Source organism: Nematostella vectensis, chromosome 3 (genome assembly GCF_932526225.1).
Source record: "Nematostella vectensis chromosome 3, jaNemVect1.1, whole genome shotgun sequence".
In the NCBI taxonomy this organism is placed as follows: Eukaryota; Metazoa; Cnidaria; class Anthozoa; order Actiniaria; family Edwardsiidae; genus Nematostella; species Nematostella vectensis.
Window position 1 is genome coordinate 3,531,656 of NC_064036.1, and position 20,053 is coordinate 3,551,708.

At 39.7% G+C, this 20,053-nt stretch overlaps 3 protein-coding genes across 3 annotated transcripts; 1 reads left to right on the top strand and 2 right to left on the bottom strand.

Annotated features, from left to right (window-relative positions):
• Nucleotides 1-295: 295 nt before the first annotated feature.
• On the bottom strand, nt 296-6,760 carry LOC5510050 (COP9 signalosome complex subunit 7b). The gene is made up of 10 exons (XM_048724458.1): nt 6,742-6,760; nt 6,010-6,092; nt 5,384-5,573; nt 4,578-4,653; nt 3,689-3,777; nt 2,840-2,899; nt 2,514-2,656; nt 1,378-1,483; nt 836-966; nt 296-495 (listed from the first exon to the last, which is right to left on the bottom strand). Exons 3-10 carry the CDS (start codon nt 5,546-5,548, stop codon nt 450-452), a joined length of 816 nt encoding a protein of 271 aa, XP_048580415.1. The 5' UTR covers nt 5,549-5,573; nt 6,010-6,092; nt 6,742-6,760; the 3' UTR covers nt 296-449.
• On the top strand, nt 6,276-20,020 carry LOC5510076 (ubiquitin-conjugating enzyme E2 J2). Its single transcript, XM_048724459.1, has 8 exons — nt 6,276-6,479; nt 6,591-6,631; nt 6,901-7,003; nt 16,429-16,519; nt 18,170-18,217; nt 18,514-18,594; nt 18,854-19,066; nt 19,480-20,020. Exons 1-7 carry the CDS (start codon nt 6,355-6,357, stop codon nt 19,064-19,066), a joined length of 702 nt encoding a protein of 233 aa, XP_048580416.1. The 5' UTR covers nt 6,276-6,354; the 3' UTR covers nt 19,480-20,020.
• On the bottom strand, nt 9,880-15,948 carry LOC125561124. The gene is made up of 2 exons (XM_048724457.1): nt 12,553-15,948; nt 9,880-12,481 (listed from the first exon to the last, which is right to left on the bottom strand). Exon 1 carries the CDS (start codon nt 15,527-15,529, stop codon nt 13,949-13,951), a length of 1,581 nt encoding a protein of 526 aa, XP_048580414.1. The 5' UTR covers nt 15,530-15,948; the 3' UTR covers nt 9,880-12,481; nt 12,553-13,948.
• Nucleotides 20,021-20,053: the final 33 nt, after the last annotated feature.

A 20,053-nucleotide genomic window follows, 5' to 3' on the forward strand; every position in this document is an offset into this window, starting at 1 on the left:
TGACTACATTTGAACGACAACAAAGATAGACCGTGGAATCGAAATAGGGTAACCTTAACAGCCGCTGATAAATTATGGGATTTGAAATGTACTGCTAAACTAAAATCTTCAAATCTGCCTCCTGCCTGTTTCATACATTAATAATTCTTTCTTCTTCTTCTAGTGCCCCCCCCCCCCCAAAAAAAAAATAAATAAATAAAAAATAAGAAAAAACTGGAGCCGCCCCTGGAAAAGAATATAATTACTTGTACTTAACGCAAACGAAAAGTAAACATAAAAAACACACACACAAGTATGTCAGTTATTTACAAGTTTAATGAGGAATCTTCCTATCTAAAGACATATTATCTCAAGCATGAAAATCTCCCAAAGTTAGGGCCAGGCGGGCGCTTCTCTCCGTATGACCTTCAATCCAATGTCTGAGAAAACCTTTTTGCGCATGCTCGCCACTACCTCCGAACTTGAGCACCAAATACTTTCCCGCTTCCTCGGATCCTAACGAAAATGGGAACAAACAAAGCAAATATTCTTCATCAAAAACAAGTACCTGTCACAACAACATCAGCGATAACAAACAAGGGTGATACACAGAGGTTGTATTTCCAGCAGGTACCAAGCTTGGGTTAATATGATCAATGATGATGATTATGATTATGATTAAGATAATGACTGAAGAGCCATCAACTAATAAATTTGGGAACCTTTCACAGTTGTACTGAATGCCTAAAATGCAGACTGTGGCGTTGTCTGTTGTGCGATGGCAGCTAAACATTTGAGCTTGCTCCATGGCTCATTTTACCCAGCAGTAATATCTAGTGTCAACCCAAACACTCACCCCTTTTGCTTTCCTGGGGGCACCGTCTTCTGTTGGTACTGTTGGCTTTGGAAAGAGCTTACTCCAGGAACTCCCTCATCCACCATGTCGGACTGGGATGTGGCTTTTATAGCCTTTCTCAGGTTTTCAACCTAAAACAGGAACTCTTTCATAACAAGATATTCACATACAGTGTAGAGGAGCCATGGGCTTTGACACTGACCGACACAAATCACATTTAACCACCCAGGAAGATTATGCCTTATCAGGGCTGTAGCAAGGGCGACAAGGAAATGACCAGTAGGAGAGGTGGCTGTACACTCTTCAATATTTTCTAAATCGTTATTTATCCTGCCTCCCCCCCCCCCCACTCAATATTTTCGAAAAATATATATAAAGAAATAACCAGTAGAGGCGTGGCTACCCATGGCCCTTCCCCCCAATATTCCACAGCCTGCTACAGCTCTGCTTATACCTCTCATAAAACAACAAGGCATCGCCACCTATAAAATGTTGTACAAGGCATTATTTTCAGTACATGATGCCTCATGGCACAAACCTACCTCTGCTTCAACTGTATTCTTCTGCATAGTTTTCTTTTCCTTGTAAGTATTTGCTCTTCCAATTTGCTTATCAATGCTATTTAGGATGGAATCACAGCTTTGACACCTGCCATAAATAAGATGTCAATAAAGTTGGACCACAAAACAGACCTCCATTAGCATCCTGATTAAATTTGCTTAAAATTTTACAGATAAGGCCTGTACACAGCTTCTACATAACAGTCACAGGAGGATCACAATGTCAGCCACAGCTTGTCCTTGTAAGTCAAACCTTCTTTTATTGTATTCAACCAATTTTTGAAGACAAATTACGAGAAAAAATCCCAAACTCACCAGCTCCATTAGGCTCATATCTGAACTGACTTGAAAAGTGACTAGAGGGTAGGGCCTACTTTAAACTCTATTCTTAGCCATGAGCCATATTAAATGCAAATTAGACAAAACCATTAGTTTGTATTATTTTTATTATACTCATGGACATACAGTGTCTAGACTAGAAGGTATCATTAAATAAAGCCGCATTGTCACCAGTTTACTTCCAGAAGGCTGACAGAAACCCTAACTGTTCAAAGACAAAAGAATCTATTAGAATCACGCTATGTAAACAGGCCATCCGCACTCCAATTATCAATCACATCCTCAAAGAAACTTCCCATAGACACAATTTTGAAATATTTTTCGCGTTTCCATTAAAAATCATTGAAGATTGTTATGTAATCAACTGGAAATAAACTGGTGACAATGCAGCTTTAATTTATACACCTATTTCACAAAAGGGTGTCAGTGCGAATGGCAAATGGTAAATGGCTTATAGGTACTAATTATTCGTTAAATTAAAGGTGTTAAATAAAGTCCAGCAATGTCAAAGCCAAGCATTAGTAACCTTTAATGGATAATTGTTTTGATTTATCCATATTCTTCAAGACGCATGGTTACTTTTGGTCATAGAACTGCCATTTGCCAATCGCCATTTGCACTGACAACCTTTATTGAAATAAGAGTATATCTATTTTTTGTCTTGGCCTACATACACACAAAAGCAATAAATTAAAAGACAGATTCTGGGAAGCCTTTACAGCCAATTATAGGTGGTTAGAAAAGATTACAAATCACAAAGGATAAAATACAAATCATACCAGTCTTGCAGAATCTCTGCTATGGTGCCAACAGTCTCAGGCTTGATATCTCTGCCCATGGCATACTCTACCTCCAGCTGTTTATTTTTCTGGTCTAGCTTTCCATGTATAATGTCTGCATATATAGCTTCAATGATCAAATCCTGAACAAAGAATAAGCATAAAAGAGATGCAGTATGTGACTCATTCATTTTCAGGAAAAAATATTCTAAGAAACTGGTATAATCCCTCACTTGGTATATCATCAGTTAGTAATAAATCTTGATAATAAATTAATCCAATAAATCCTGAGAATTGTTGTATTTATTGGTAAGACCATTACATACCTCTAGTTCCCTTAAGTTTGATATCTCAAGCTCCTTGAGTAGTAGACTGTATGGAATAAACTGTAATGACAACACAATCATTGAATTAGCGCCCCCTTTGCCAGAAAACAAAACTGCATCCAAAGCCAGAGACCGGGGAGAGGAAGGGGCTGGTAGTGCTATAGCAATAGTGTACCACTTTTTTGCTTGGGTTTTTTAGTCTTCAGATACAGTATATACTGTTTACCATCTTTTTGCTTGGGTTTTTTAGTCTTCAGATACAGTATATACTGCACTTGTTTGTCTACAGGGAGCCCAAGCTCACAGTTAGTGGGTTTGTGAGAACACACATAATACTATGACACATAACACTACATAATATATGACAAGGGAGCACACAGAGTGCCTCAAGTTGCTCACAACCAACTTCGCTCAAAGACAATTTTTTTCAAAAAAATGCACCGCGCCGTTAAACAACCAACTCTTCGGAGTACCAATTGTGCTCCTAAAATGTGCCCACACCGTGAATGTGATCAAATCCACACAAGCTCGTTAATGTCAGCAGGAAGCAGCTGAGAAGTCAATAATTCAAATCCGTTTATGACCGTTTTATCCGTGAAGAATGAACACTGGACAGCTGACGGACAGTGTGGGGCTGAGAGGACAAAAATCCCTTCCATGGATAGAGACCGTCATCTCTTGTTTAAGCAAAAAAATCCCACCCTCCCTCTGCCCATCCTATTTTCTCACCACCCAGATCCCGCCTAAAGAAAGGGAATTAAGACAAAAAAGATCTTGGTAACTTTTAAAATAAGCCAAAAACCTCTAGTTCAGTTTAAACAACCAGTAAAAATGCTGTTTTCAGCTCACCTTTGATTTAGAAGCCAATGATACAATAGTAAGATGTCTCAGCTTTTTTATTTGCACTGGTGTGAGTGGAGGGAGGGTTCCCATGTTGTCTAGAAATATGGAGTAAGACCATAACATCCAAGAATATAGAGTAAGAACATGATGTCTAACATGAATATGCAGTAAGGCCACAACATCTAAAAATATGGAGTAAGAACATGATGTCTGACATGAACATCAACATCTAAGAATATGGAGTAAAAACATGATGTCTTACATGAATATGGAGTAAGGCCCCAACATCTAAGAATATGGAGTAAGAACATGATGTCCGACATGAATATGGAGTAAGGCCACAACATCTAAGAATATGGAGTAAGAACTTGATGTCTTACATGAATATGGAGTAAGGCCACAAAATCTAAGAATATGGTGTAAGAACATGATGTCTGACAATATGAAGTAAGAACACTGTGTTGTCTAACAAATAGAGTAAGAACATGATGTCTAACAATATGGAGTAAGAACATGTCTCAGATATGGAGAGGTAAGAGCATGTTGTCTAAGAATATGGAGGGGTAAAAACATGTTGTCTAAGAATATGAAGAGGTAAGAACATGATGTCTAAGAATATGGAGAGGTAAGAACATGTTGTCTAAGAATATGGAGAGGTAAGAACATGTTGTCAAAGAATGTAGAGTAAGAACATGATGTCTAAGAATATGGAGAGGTAATAACATTTTGTCTAAGAATATGGAGAGGTATGAACGTGATGTCCAAGAATATGGAGAGGTAAGAACATGTTGCTGATGAATATACGTATAAGAACATGTTGTCTAAGTATGTGGTTTTAGCATTTCATTGCCTTAGCAGCACGAATGACAACACTATGTCAAGGACTGTCATATACCTTTATAATCTGTATAGGTTCCAAATGCAAAGATGTTGAGCAGCTGCCAAAATGGAGCATTCTCTGTTTTTGCCAGCTACAAAATAACCACAATTTTATAAATACCATGTAACTGATTTTGTACAATATTATGTAAGGTGCTGATTAAAGTGTGCCAAAATAGTAACATGCATTGTAAAGTTTGGAACTGGGAGGTCAATTTTTGTTGTTGTGATAATCATTATGAAGTATATAACAAACAACCTTTGCAGTATCACATGAAAGGATAGGACAAGCATATGTGACATATTTGGGGGGTCAGTCCCCCCATCCCCTTTAGAGCCCTCCCATGCTGAGCACTATCTACTGCATATTGATTGCTGATTTCTTGCCTCCCATCAGCTCCCACAAGAAAGGTTACCAGTAAACCTTTATTTAAAAAAAGAATAAAGTTGTCTCTTTTCAAGAAAATTACAAAACACAATGTTCTTCAACAGCAAAGTAGATACCACACTTATGCATAGCTGTCAACCCAACTTGGACAAAAAATCTTGTGAAATCAGGTGAAATACAGTAAATATGTGAAAAAAAAACTAGAGAGCCAATGCGGGTGAATACAGAGAATGTATAAACATTCTCACAAAAATCTTGTGACACCCACCTAAAGCGGGTGAGTTGACAGCTATACTTATGTAAAACTTAATTGAAATCCTGCATTTTACTCTCACAGTAGACTTATATATGAATCTAAATAACACACTAAAATCTCTAGAAGCTGACACCAACCATGAAACCAATTTTTGTTAATCTAAGGAATCTAAGTATACCTCTTGGATATTGGACATTTCAATTAATTCACCAAAGACGTATAATGCTGGGGCTTCCAGAACCTGTTTAATCAGGGCAGTAAGAGCTGCCCCCCTTGCTGACTTGGCCAATAAGACATACTGTTCTAGCTGGTGGCTGTGGCCTTTAATGTCCTTCTCTGTCATCCTTTATCATATGAACATACAAAACCTGTTGGGGAAAATACTATCACTTGAAAGTGTGCAAAACTATGCTATGTAATTATGAAGCCAGACTACCCCATCTCAACAAATTACAACTTATCACTTCTTGTACATTCTTTCACTGTGGTCTCCACAATTATATTCATATATAAAACGAGGGGAGAATGGAGTAATCTAGCTGAAAGGATAGTACTAAGGCGTTGCAATGCTAAAGGAAGCTAATGACTTACTTAAAGTACTTACTTAAGTTAAGCTTACTATTGTCAAAAAAAGATGAAAGATGGTGCTCGAAAAAATAGTACAATGATGTCGTTATAAATATTGCGGATGTCATTGCACTTACAGAATGAACTAATAGTTAACATAGAAACACATTACCGCCTATAACTATGTTTTATTATGAATGATACCTATTATTTTATCTAAAAAGACACAAGACTTACCTCAAACTGCAGTCTACGATGTTTATGGCATTATCTAGTCCCAGGCTCTTTGCGGTACAAGGGCAACTACGACCATAAAGAGGCTAAAATTGCGCAGTAGGAGATAATAAAACGTACATGAAAGCGTCGACTTATAGCCATAATTGAGTGTAATTTTTCTTCTTTAATAGTTTATCCCTAAAAAGGCCAGAAATTTGATATAAAATAAAAAAGAAAAGTCGTCCGTGTTGAAGGGGGCCTTATTTGCGTTGCCCCTCAGAGCCCCAGGTGATAATGAGCTAAGGGTTATTTGGGTCGTCTTTCGTGTGTCTTCTTTCACTTTGAGGGAAGATTCGCGTCGAATTTATGGCAAATCATAAACGAATTCATACAACAGCTGCGGCCCGGCTAAGACAGGATTACTTGAGAATCGTCAGAGACCCAGTTCCATATATCACAGCGGCCCCTTTGCCTTCGAACATACTAGAATGGTACGGCAAAAACAACGATGCCAGCCCAAACTGAACATATAACACTTCCGCTAAATGTCTTTATGTTCGTGGTTTATTCGTTTGTCTGTTTAATGATGCTTGTTTTTGTAGGCATTACGTTGTAAGAGGTCCAGAAAATACTCCTTATGAAGGTAAATTTTAAAACTCTTGCGAATAGAAAGAATAATTATTTTCTCTTGAATTTGGTGACGTTTAAGTAGGAAGTGAGCTCTTATTTTTATAATAATATAAGCTTACTTACCATTTGTTACAAATGATTTACCAGGTAATATATGTGGCAATGCATCTAGAGAAAGCTGCCTTTCGATTGACAAAACTTTGAGAGTATTATAGTCATCGGCAAAATAACAGTGTTTGTCTAATCCAACAAATGTTAAGTTCTTCTTTTCTCCTTTTGAAGGTGGTTTCTATCATGGCAAGCTGGTCTTCCCAAGGGACTTTCCTTTTAAACCTCCCAGTATTTACATGATAACCCCAAATGGAAGGTTCAAGGTCAACACAAGGTATTATACAGCAGTAGGGAATCTTTCACTGCTCTGAGCATTTCACCTTTGGCTTCTAGGTTTGATTCTTCCTTCCATTAGTTAGTTCCTTCCTTCCTTCCATTAGTTAGTTCAAGGTCCCCTAAATAAGTCTTCCTACCATTGTGTTGCTATAGAATGACAGGGTTTTTCATCATTCGTATAGATAGATAGATAGATAGATAGATAGACTTTATTAAAGTGTCATAAACAACCTCTAGCCGGGGATAAAAACCCCTACTAATTGGGGGACACAAAAAAAAGATAAAATTATAAAAATTATACTGATTATTAAAAATTTAAAATTGTAGATTCTTACTGATAAAGCTAAATAAATATATATATATATATAAATACATGTAAATTGATTGTAATCTATATGAAATTATGAAGAAAAAATGACTAGATTTAAAAATTATCATGCGGAACATAGGGCACAGCCCTTACAATTTTCTATAAATTCGAAATCCTTTTTTCTCATAGTCACTTTAAAACTTTTTAAACTGTCAATTGATCTTTCTGCCCTAGGTAGGCTATTCCATAGTTTAGCCCCCATATATCTTAGGGAATGTTTCCCGTAAGTGACTGTATTAAATCTTGGAATAACGAAATCGGACAATCTTAAATTATAGTTCGTGTTTTTTTTAGAAAACAAATCACTAATCCCAGATGGACAAAGGCCATTTTTAACTTTGTACATTAAGATGCAAATGTCTTGCAGTCTACGATTACGTAGAGTAGATAAATTAGCCTTTATTAATAGTTCGTGGTAAGTGCAATTCCAGTCTTTAAAAACAGCTCTTAAGGCACGTTCCTGTAAACGCTCAAGCTTCCTACTATCGCTTGCCTTACAAAAATGCCAGGTCAAGTGGCAGTGTGTCAAATAAGGCAACACAGCAGATTTATAGAGAACTAGTTTAGCACACCGATTCTTCTGCCAGCATTTTTACATGCTATGCTTATATGCTCCGAGAAATTGAGTTGAGAGTCTATTGTAACTCCTAGTAGCTTTAGGGAGTCCGCTGACCGTATTTCCTGGTTGTTGATAGAAATGCGTGAGATCGAGTCCACGGAGGCGTTTGCCTTTTTACCATAACCGATGCTTAGTGTTTGGTATTTCTTGAGGTTACCAGCCAACAAATTGGACTCGTACCACGCAGTCGCGAGTTCGGCACTTGCACTGAGCTTTGCTGTGACCACTCCCGGATCCTGACCGCAATGGTAAATTTGATGATCGTCGGCGTACATTGATAACTCCGTATTGACACTCATTGGGAGGTCATTCTGAAAAATATTCCAGAGCAATGGTCCTAGGGCCGAACCCTGAGGACAGCCTCGGTTGACCGTGCTGTAAGAACTTAGATCCTTTCCCATTCTAACACGATTTCTTCTGTCTGAGAGATAACTCTCAAGAAGTCGCAGACATGTATCCTGAGCTCCATAGGCTTTCAATTTACTGAGTAGTAAGGGGGGATGCATCGAGTCAAATGCCTTTGACATATCTGTTGATAGAATGTTCACTGAAAGTCTCTCATCCCTTGCCATTTTCCACCTTTCCGTGAGATTGATCAAAGTTGTTTCGCAGCTGTATTGTTTTCGATATGCGCTAGAGTTCACGTACATAAGGGAGTCGAAACTCGTGGCGAGTTGTACACTAACCAGTTTCTCAAGTACTTTGTTTACACAGGACAAGATAGTGACTGGTCGATAATTCTCTTTTGAGAGCTTATCGTCTTTTTTATATACTGGTATCCAATCTCCCCTCTTCCAAGCACTAGGCCAAGCGCCTGCAGTAATACAAGAGTTATATAGAGTGGCGAGTGGCCTCGCCAACTCTTCCGCACCAATCTTAAGTAATTTAGAGGGAATTTGGTCACTTCCAGTTGCTTTCCTGATGTTTAGAGCCCCAAGTGCTCCAGAAACTTGACCCTGTGTGACTGGTTTTATGCAAATAGTACTTTCTTCCAAATTTTTTTGTTTGATTCTTAAGAAGCGCTCCGCTAATCCATTCAAGATGAAATGCAATACTCAAAAAAATGATTTTTCAATAATTTGTCTATAGACTTATATTTGTCTCCGGATTACACAAATGTGTTCCTTTTTAAAATCGAACGAATATTAAATATTTTATGGATTTTTCCTTATTTTTCTCGGCTTGACCCCGAAAAACACTACAAAATTTGAACCAAGTATCGCTACCTGCAGCGCGAAAAATAAACAGCGCAGAAACACAACAACACCACAGGAGGCAAGCAGGATATGTGCTCTCAATATTATTTTATTCTCGGCTTAATCCAGTTAAAATAGAATATTTGACAGATTTTCTCAAATATAGCCTCGCATCCATCATTTTGCACGATCGTCAAACCGACAAATTGAGGCCTTAAAAGTCGCATCTGGTACATTGCTCTATCAAAAATGGTCATTTTCCCTGAAAAGACAGTCACTTACTGGCCTAGAATCTGAAATAAAATTTTGGGGATAATAAAATCCGGAGCGCTGAGAGCGCCAAGAAGATACAACACTTCACAGGTTATTGACCTTTCAAACTTGGGCTAACTGTGACACCAACAGCTGAATTGGCAGGAAAATTTGGCTTTTGCCGACGCTCCCACCTCGAAAAAACGCTGAAAACAAATTTGAGGACCAATAAATATGTGTGTTATCACTTGCATTCTTCGTTGTGCGAGATGATTTAGGCAAAACACGTATTTGAATGCGTATTTGAATAGATTATAACTAGTCTTGCGTAATGCTTGTGTCCAAACAATTCGTAACATAGATCAAAACAACAAATTAAGTGGTATCGAATTTTCCTTACCTCAGCTTGGGAAAGTACTTGATAGGCATCGTTTTTAATCAATGCTTGTTCCTCTACAAACGAATAAAATCCCTTTTAACTCGCTTCGGCTTGCGATCTCGGAATGTTTTTCATGGTGCTTCCACGTGACCGGCAGTGCACACAGGAGTCCCAAAGTTTCTCAAACACAATGCAAAAAAATAGAGAAAACAGAAAGAGCCCCTCATCAAAAAATCTGATTCCTTATTTTGGGATAGAATAAAATAAATAATGTCCAACCGTAAGGATTGCTTGAAATTGTAAGCCATCGAAATGATGTATTTTATTTCAATGCGGAGCGGAAGTTACACATCTTGTGTGAAATTGAAAGTTGGTAATAAACAGAAGTTTTTCATACCAGTACCAGGTACGTTCTATGAGTGTTTATACACTGGTTTCTTCTTGCTGTCCGTTTTGCACAGTTTTAGTGAGAATATGGCTTTTTGCTCATACTCTCAGTTCGTAGGCGGGGAGTGTTGCGCTAGTCAAGACAACCCTGGTATAGTGCGGTGCCTGAAAATCACAAACTGCACACAAGACATCAAGAAGCATCTCCGTTTCTTAGGGGTGAGAGATTCACCAAAACTGGTTCTGGCCGGTGCAGGTAAAACATTTTCAACATTGACGAGCTATGAATAACCACTTTTTAAAACCTTCAGTTTGATTTGCTGTTCAGGTAATGTCTGTGTCCAAACAATTCGTGGCATTCAGCTTGGGAAAGCACTTGATAGGCATCGTTTTTTTTATCAAGGTCCGTTATTGTTTAGTCATTGCTGTGAAATTGTATCCGAAGTATCCGAAATATATTAAGAAAAACTGATAGCAAGGAATTTTCTAAAACGGACACAAAATATCACAATAGTTTGAAAGCCCCAAAAATTAATGTATATGTCACAGAGGAAATCATTCTGTACAGTACACAATCAGATCTACATGGAAGAATCTAGCGCTCTATGGGGGGATCTGGCTTTTGCGCTGTCCACGTGGGGATTTGGCTCTGGTGCTGTCCACGTGGGGATTTGGCTCTGTTGCTGTCCACGTGGGGATTTGGCTCTGTTGCTGTCCACGTGGGGATTTGGCTCTGTTGCTGTTCACGTGGGGATCTGGTTCTGGCGCTGTCCACGTGGGGATTCGGCTCTGGTGCTGTCCACGGAAGGATCTTGCTCTGGCGCTGTCCACGGGGGTTTCTTGCTGTGCCGCTGTCCACGTGGGGATTTGGCTCTGTTGCTGTTCACGTGGGGATCTGGCTCTTGCGATGTCCACGGGGTATCTGGCTCTGGCGCTTCCCACCGTGATATCTGGCTTTAGCTCTGTCGATAAGGAAATCTGGTTCTGGCGCTGTCCACTTGGGGATCTTGCTCTGGCGCTGTCCACGGGGGTTTCTTGCTGTGGCGCTGTCCACGGGGGGATCTTGCTGTGCCGCTGTCCACGTGGGGATTCGGCTCTGGTGCTTTCCACGGAAGGATCTTGCTCTGGCGCTGTCCACGGGGGGATCTTGCTCTGGCGCTGTCCACGGAAGGATCTTGCTCTGGCGCTGTCCACGGGGGGATTCGGCTCTGGTGCTGTCCACGGGGGGGATCTTGCTCTGGCGCTGTCCACGGGGGGATCTTGCTGTGGCGCTGTCCACGTGGGGATTCGGCTCTGGTGCTGTCCACGGGGGGGATCTTGCTCTGGCGCTGTCCACGGGGGGATCTTGCTGTGGCGCTGTCCACGTGGGGATTCGGCTCTGGTGCTGTCCACGGGGGGGATCTTGCTCTGGCGCTGTCCACGGGGGGATCTTGCTGTGGCGCTGTCCACGTGGGGATTTGGCTCTGGTGCTGTCCACGTGGGGATCTGGCTTTTGCGCTGTCCATGGGGTATCTGGTTCTAGCTCTGTCTACCGTGATATCTGGCTCTGCCTTTGTCAATAAGGAAATCTGGTTCTGGCGCTGTCCACAGGGGGTCTTGCTCTGGCGCTGTCCACGGGGGTTTCTTGCTGTGCCGCTGTCCACGGGGGGATCTTGCTCTGCCGCTGTCCACGGGGGGATCTTGCTCTGGCGCTGTCCATGGGGGTTTCTTGCTGTGGCGCTGTACCACGGGGGGATCTGGCTCTGGCGCTGTCCACGGGGGGATCTGGCTCTTGCTATGTCCACGGGGGTATATGGCTCTGGCGCTGTCCACCGTGGTATCTGGCTCTGGCTCTGTCAACAAGGAAATCTTGATCAGGCGCCGTCCACGGGGGGATCTTGCTCTGGGGCTGTTCACCGGGGAGGGGGGGGGGGATCTTGCTCTAGCTCTGTCCATGGGGGGACCGACTTTGGCGCTATCCACGGGGGGGATATGGTTCGGGCGCTGTCCACGGGGGGTATGGTTCGGAGGTTCTCGCTCTGGCGCTGTCCACGGGGGGATCTGGCTCTGGCGCTGTAAACAGGAATATCTGGATCTGGCGCTGTCCACGGGATATCTGGATCTTGCGCTGTCCACGGATATTCCACTTTCCGCTTAGCGCGGCTCCGGTGACTGACCAAAATACTAGGCAGCAGCAGTTTTTACGATTACTGCGCCATCTGATGCGCCATGTGCATCGCGGTGGCTTGGGCAGATAGGGAGCTTTGTGTATTTTCCTTCAGGGTCAAACAAACCTGGACAGCAAATCAAACTGTATGTTATAAAAAGTGGTTATTCATGAGCGTCAATGTTAAAATTGTTTTACCTGCACTGGCCAAAAGCAGCTTTGCTTCGTAATTTAGCGATAAAAAGGAGATGCTTCTTGATATCTTGAGTGCAGTTTGTGATATTCACGCACTGCACTATATCAGGGTTGTCTTGACTAGCGAAACACGCCCCGCCTACGAACTGAGAGTATGAGCAAAAAGCCATATTCATTAAAACTGTGCAAAACGGACAGCAAGAAGAAACCAGTGTATAAAAACTCATAGAACGTACCTGGTACCTGGTACTGGTATAAAAAACTATCTGTTTATTGCCACATGTCAATTTCACACGAATAAAATCCATCATCCGATAACTTCAATGGCTTACAATTTCAAACAATCCTTACAGTTGGACATTATTTATTTTATTCTATTCCAAAATAAGGAATCAGATTTTTTGATTGGTTGCTCTTTCTCTTTTCTCTCTTTTATTTTTGCATTGTGTTTGAGAAGCTTTGGGATTCCTGTGTGCGCTGCCGGTCACGTGGAAGCACCATGAAAAACATTCCGTGATCGCAAGCCGTTTTTATGCGTTTGTAGAGGAACAAGCATTGATAAAAAACGATGCCTATCAAGAACTTTCCCAAGCTGAGGTGAGGAAAATTTAAAACCACTCAGCTTGTTGTTTTGATCTATGTTACGAATTCTTTGGACACAAAGATTACGCAAGACTAGTTATAATCCATTCAAATAATCACTCAAATACGTGTTTTTTTTTAATCATCTCGCACAACGAAGAATGCAAGTAATAACACACATATTTATTGGTCCTCAAATTTGTTTTCAGCGTTGTATCGATGAGGGAGCTTCTGCAAAAGCCAAATTTCCCTGCGAATTCAGCAGTTGGTGTCATAGTTAGCCCAAGTTGAAAGGTCAAATACATGCGAAGTGTTGTATCTTCTTGGCGCTCTCAGCGCTCCGGATTTTATTATCCCCAAAATTTTATTTCAGATTCTAGGCCAGTAAGTGACTATCTTTTCAGGAAAAATGACCATTTTTGATAGAGCAATGTACCAGATGCGACTTTTAAGGCCTCAATTTGTCGGTTTAACGATCGTGCAAAATGATGGATGCGAGGCTATATTTGAGAAAATCTGTCAAATATTCTATTTTAACTGGATTAAGCCGAGATTAAAATAATATTGAGAGCATATATCCTGCTTGCCTCCTGTGGTGTTGTTGTGTTTCTGCGCTGTTTATTTTTTGCGCTGCAGGTAGCGATACTTGGTTCAAATTTTGTAGTGTTTTTCGGGGTCAAGCCGAGAAAAATAAGTAAAAATCCATAAAATATTTAATATTCGTTCGATTTTAAAAAGAAACACATTTTTGTAATCCGGAGACAAATATAAGTCTATAGACAAATTATTGAAAAATCATTTTTTTGAGTATTGCATTTCATCTTGAATGGATTAGCGGAGCGCTTCTTAAAACACTAGGATGATTCTCGAAATCCTCCACATTCTTGCATTTGACAGCATCACCTCCAATTCCATCAGCTATGGATGCGAAATGCTCCACGAAAACTTCAGCAACTTGTTTTTGATCTTTGATAACTTCACCATTTTCGTTCAAAAGAATCTCTTCACTTGCCTTACAACCCTTTGTGCTCAGAAACGGCTTAAACGTTTTAAAGAACTCTTTAGGGTTGTCCTTCAAGTCCGCAGTTTTAAGTCTCCAATACTCCTTTATCGCTTTTCTCCTCTGCTGTGTCGCTTCATTCCTAGCCCTGCGTCTGAGTTCCCAATTTTCAGGAGTTTTATCTTTAAGGTATTTTGCATTAGCCTTGCGCTTTGCTCGAATAGCGCTTTTCCAACCTGTAGTCATATACGGCACGTCTTTGTCACGCACTCTCATAGTTTTAACAGGTGCAACCTCGTCCAAAATATCATTCATTAAGGAGTTCCAATAATTGACTTGATCTTCCGTTTCGTCAAAAAGCTCACCTACGTGCCAAGGAGCCATCTCTAACATTTTCTTGTACGAATCCGCATCAAAGTTCTTATAGCTCCTAAAGGAAATAACTTTGGGCTTGTTTTGATTTATCCTTTCTTTTAGAACGCCATAGATGAGTGCATGATCACTCAAGCAGGGATAATAATTGCCGGCACATTTAAATAACTCCGGCTTATTGCTAAGCAACACGTCAATTAGAGTTTTTGTGATAACATCTCCACGCTTTTCCACCCGTGTTGGCTGAGTTATCAGGCACTTAAAATCTTGCTCAGCTTCTAAATCTAGTAACAATTTACCCTCTGGCTTTTCTGGTTTCAATCTGTCCAGATTTAGGTCTCCTAAAACTACCACAAAATTTGCCTGCAAACTTGCCCAGTTACAAAGTTCGCTAAGTTCATTTTCCAGCTCCAGTCGGTAGTTTCCACACAACAATGTCGGTGGTCTATAAATTCCCAGAATTACCATATTGCCTTTATTTGTTTTGATTTCAAAAGCCAGGGTTTCCACAGTTTTGTAATTCTTATTAATTTTAAGTCTCTTTTTGACAAGCGCTGTCGATATTAAGGCCATGATGCCACCACCTCCTTTTTTACGATCGTTACGATAGAGAGAGTATCCCGCCATACTAAACTGAGAATCGGGGTAACTAGAATCAATCTTTGTTTCGCTGATGAACATCACATGTATTTGCAGATCCTTGATAATTTTACAAAGCTCCTCAAATTTGTTTTGGATACTGTTTATATTCAAATGCGCGATAAGCAGCTCCTTTTTGTGTTGATTCCTTAAACGTTCCAGTTCAGTATTCTCAGGAATGCCTTCCGCGCCAGGTTCAACAGGATCTAGTTTTATATTACCCATTAGATTCCTATCTTGTAACGGGTCGTCGTCCGCAGGAGAATTACCTGTTCCTTCGGATGGTAACTCAAAAGTTGTTTCGTTAATGGAAATTTCACCGGGAAATATGCATGTGGAACAAGCCCAGTAAAGTGATGGGTTCTTAGCGTAGTCCTTAAACTCCATGTTACTTATCCTTACGCATTTTGCGTGAAACCATTTCTCACATTCCTCACATTAAATAGCTTTCTGCGTTGAGCGACATCCTTTTCCACACACACCACATAATTCAATTGCCTTCCTCGGCCCTGGGTTGGTGCTAATATCCCCCGCTAAAAGTAGCAGATATGAAGCACAGAGGAAGGTGTAGGACAACTGAAGTCCAGCCAAAGATTTCAAATATGGCGACGTAGGCGAAGCACGTGGAAATCGCTTGACCAAGGAATTTCGACCAGGAAAGTCTTTCCTGTCCAGGCCATTACATATTAGTACAGAGGAACGTTTTAGGAGACTAGTTGATGACTTCTGGGTCTTAATGGATACGGTAAAAAGTAAAAAAAGAATAAAAATTGTAGAGCTCCCAAAGTAGCGTCCGGCCATGATAATATATTCATCAGTATTTTCGTTCCGTGTTGTATGCATTCAATCTTCTGCATTTCATTGACATGTCTCCCTGATTAGCAATAGGCCTTTTGTAATCCAAGAGGAATTTAGATTTTGATTAAGTTGTTATGTATTAACATTTGTAACATGTACAGTAGAACCTCAATATAACCATACTCAATAAAACAATATTCTAAATATAACGATATCAATCTCGAGTCCCACCGGTCATAAAGAATATATAAAATAGTCTCGCTTTTACTATACAGTGTTATTGATATAACAATGCCATGTTTCAGCCTCTTGCCATATCATTATATTGAGATTCCACTTTATGCGCCTATATGCATATCATCATAGGGTTCTACATATTCCAGCTGCCACCATGAGGCTTTCCATGTAGCAATGAAGGTGTGCCTCCACTGTGACATGGATAAATCACAATTTCTCCCTTCTAATCTGTGTTTTTCATGCATTCTAAGGTTGTGTCTGTCAATCAGTGATTTTCATCCAGACACATGGAACCCTGCATGGTCTGTCTCTACAATACTTACAGGTCTTCTAAGCTTTATGGTAAGTGTGTGCATGGTCTGTCTCTACAATACTTACAAGTCTTCTAAGCTTTATGGTAAGTGTGTACATGGTCTGTCTCTACAATACTTACAAGTCTTATAAGCTTTATGGTAAGTGTGTACATGGTCTGTCTCTACAATACTTACAGGTCTTCTAAGCTTTATGGTAAGTGTGTACATGGTCTGTCTCTACAATACTTAAAGTCTTCTTAGCTTTATGGTAAGTGTGTACATGGTCTGTCTCTACAATGCTTACATATCTTCTAAGCTTTATGGTAAGTGTGTACATGGTCTGTCTCTACAATACTTACAGGTCTTCTAAGCTTTATGGTAAGTGTGTACATGGTCTGTCTCTACAATACTTACAAGTATTCTAAGCTTTATGGTAAGTGTGTACATGGTCTGTCTCTACAATACTTACAGGTCTTCTTAGCTTTATGGTAAGTGTGTACATGGTCTGTCTCTACAATACTTACAGGTCTTCTAGGCTTTATGATAAGTGTGTACATGGTCTGTCTCTACAATACTTACAAGTCTTCTTAACTTTATGGTAAGTGTGTACATGGTCTGTCTCTACAATACTTACAGGTCTTCTAAGCTTTATGATAAGTGTGTACATGGTCTGTCTCTACAATACTTACAAGTCTTCTTAACTTTATGGTAAGTGTGTACATGGTCTGTCTCTACAATACTTACATATCTTCTAAGCTTTATGGTAAGTGTGTACATGGTCTGTCTCTACAATACTTACAGGTCTTCTAAGCTTTATGGTAAGTGTGTACATGGTCTGTCTCTACAATACTTACAGGTCTTCTAGGCTTTATGGTAAGTGTGTACATGGTCTGTCTCTACAATACTTACAGGTCTTCTTAGCTTTATGGTAAGTGTGTACATGGTCTGTCTCTACAATACTTACAGGTCTTCTAAGCTTTATGGTAAGTGTGTACATGGTCTGTCTCTACAATACTTACAAGTATTCTAAGCTTTATGGTAAGTGTGTACATGGTCTGTCTCTACAATACTTACAGGTCTTCTTAGCTTTATGGTAAGTGTGTACATGGTCTGTCCCTTCAATACTTACAGGTCTTCTAGGCTTTATGGTAAGTGTGTACATGGTCTGTCTCTACAATACTTACAGGTCTTCTTAGCTTTATGGTAAGTGTGTACATGGTCTGTCTCTACCATACTTACAGGTCTTCTTAGCTTTATGGTAAGTGTGTACATGGTCTGTCTCTACAATACTTACAGGTCTTCTAAGCTTTATGGTAAGTGTGTACATGGTCTGTCTCTACAATACTTACAAGTCTTCTAAGCTTTATGGTAAGTATGTACATGGTCTGTGTCTACAATACTTTCAGGTCTTTTTAACTTCATGGTAAGTGTGGACCTCTTCTTATGAGAATTTCTTGCCTCAAGGCAATACTGCAAAAGCATAATTTTTTTTTCGGGGGTGTTTAGATTTGTTATTTCACCCCCCCTCAAGAAGAATCCTGGGTACAGGCCTGTATATGGTTGAGGTATTGGCAATATTATGATTAAAGGGCATAGAAATGGGTCAAGGATTTTGTCCGTACAACAGCAGGAGTAACATTGTTTTTTTCCTCTTAAAATGTTAGATAAGAATACTCACTTGGAACTTTTTACTTTTCAGAATGAAACAGCACCCACACTAGGAAGCGTAGAAACTTCCGATTTTCAAGTAAGATGACGATCAGGGTACTGACAGTATGACACAATACCTTGAAATTAGTTTATCTTGATTAAAAATGATACTCCTTTGGTCTATTTCCCCTATAAATTAATCCCTGCCTCACAATGCTCGCATAATGCCACACAAGGTTTTCATAATGGACATGTAGGCTTGGATGCAGAAGACACCTTCCTCCATCCCCTCTTATTGCCTTCAAAAACTTTTTTTTTTAAATGCCAGATGATAGACATTTCTAGTATATACTACATTACATCATACTTATTTTGTTTATCTTTTGTCCACAGAAAAGACAATATGCGGTTATGAGTGGTCCCTTTAACCTGCAAGACAGAATATTTTGTGAGCTTTTCCCTAAAATTGCAGAGGTAAAAAGAGAATAATGTACAGTTACAGTTTTTGTAGTTACAATATTTTTAGCAAAGCAGACATGTTGGAAAATCCTTGTGCATGCGCACTGCGAAGAGATACTGTACTAAAGAAATCACAATTTCACACAATTGTCATTTTCCCTATTAAAACACAATAAGCATGCCAAAATGTAAAGTCTTTGCTTCTAATACTGCAAGCTTTAATGCCACAAGTATAGCTATAATATCAAAAGCTTTGTCTTTGCCTCATATTCAGGAAATAAGAGAAAAGATGACTTGCAGCGCAGGCATGAATGCCACACCTGACAAAACTGTTACATCAAGCCAGAGCAGTCTAGCTTCTGAAAATGCTGGGGAAGCTCATAATGGACTTGTTGGAAGCACACTGATCAACATCTGTGTCATCCTTGGGTTTGCTGCCTTTGCCTACACTGTGAAGTGTGTGCTTAGAGCAGTCGAAAACAGCTAGGTACAACATGCAGTGAAACCCCGCTATAGCCAACATTTGTTTGAAAAGAAAGACACAATTGAAGAAAAATCAATGTACTGTGCGCAACAAGATACAATAACTTTTAGCAGAGATCATAGCACTTCTCATGCATTATTTAAATTTCATCATTAGGCTAGAGTTTTCCACTAGTTTTCTTTCACTTTTTTATCTTTTCTTGACTTATATCATTTCTTATTCGAAATAAGATTTGTTATAAAGCTTTCATGGCATTTTCATTCCCTCAAACCTTCAATCAGTAGTTTGTTGCTAAGGCTTCTTTATGTTTTCTACATTAGCCAGGCTGTTATAAATGGTTATATATGTTGTTCAGCTTTAAACTAATGTTATGATGGGGTTTCACTGTATCATTATTAACTTATAATTCCTATAAGGTGCAACATCAAAAGGTGAAGCCACCAAGTGCATTATTGATGACCCTGAGGTGGACAAGTTAGGCACGTAGTATACACACCAGGGTATATATAACGAGTGGTACTCAAGAAGCACAAACACTCTCGGTTTACTAAAAGGACAATCACATGGTAGACAAGCATAGATTATTGACTAGATTACTATTATTTACTGGATTATTGATATACTGACAATGCATTGACATGTTTGTTAGTGCAGTAGGGCACCATAAACCATTAGAGAGAGCACCTTTCAGGTGTCTGTCTATTTGTTTATCTCTCTTTATGTCAGTCTGGCTGACTGTCAGTCCGTCCCTACTTTTGTTGTGTCTGTCCATTTGTCTTTCCGTTCGTCCATCTGTCCGTCTATAGTTGTCCAACTATACCACACCCTTGTTTTGGGTTCTGTTTGTTTTAATTTTTCCTCTTTATTTCTGCAGTCTTAAATTGCCTGTTTGTTGAATGGAGTTTGTTAATATGTGCTAGCTCGTATTAAAAACATGAATAAATATGACAAAAAAAAGGTTCTCTGTCTCTGCTTGAAAGTGTTTTGATT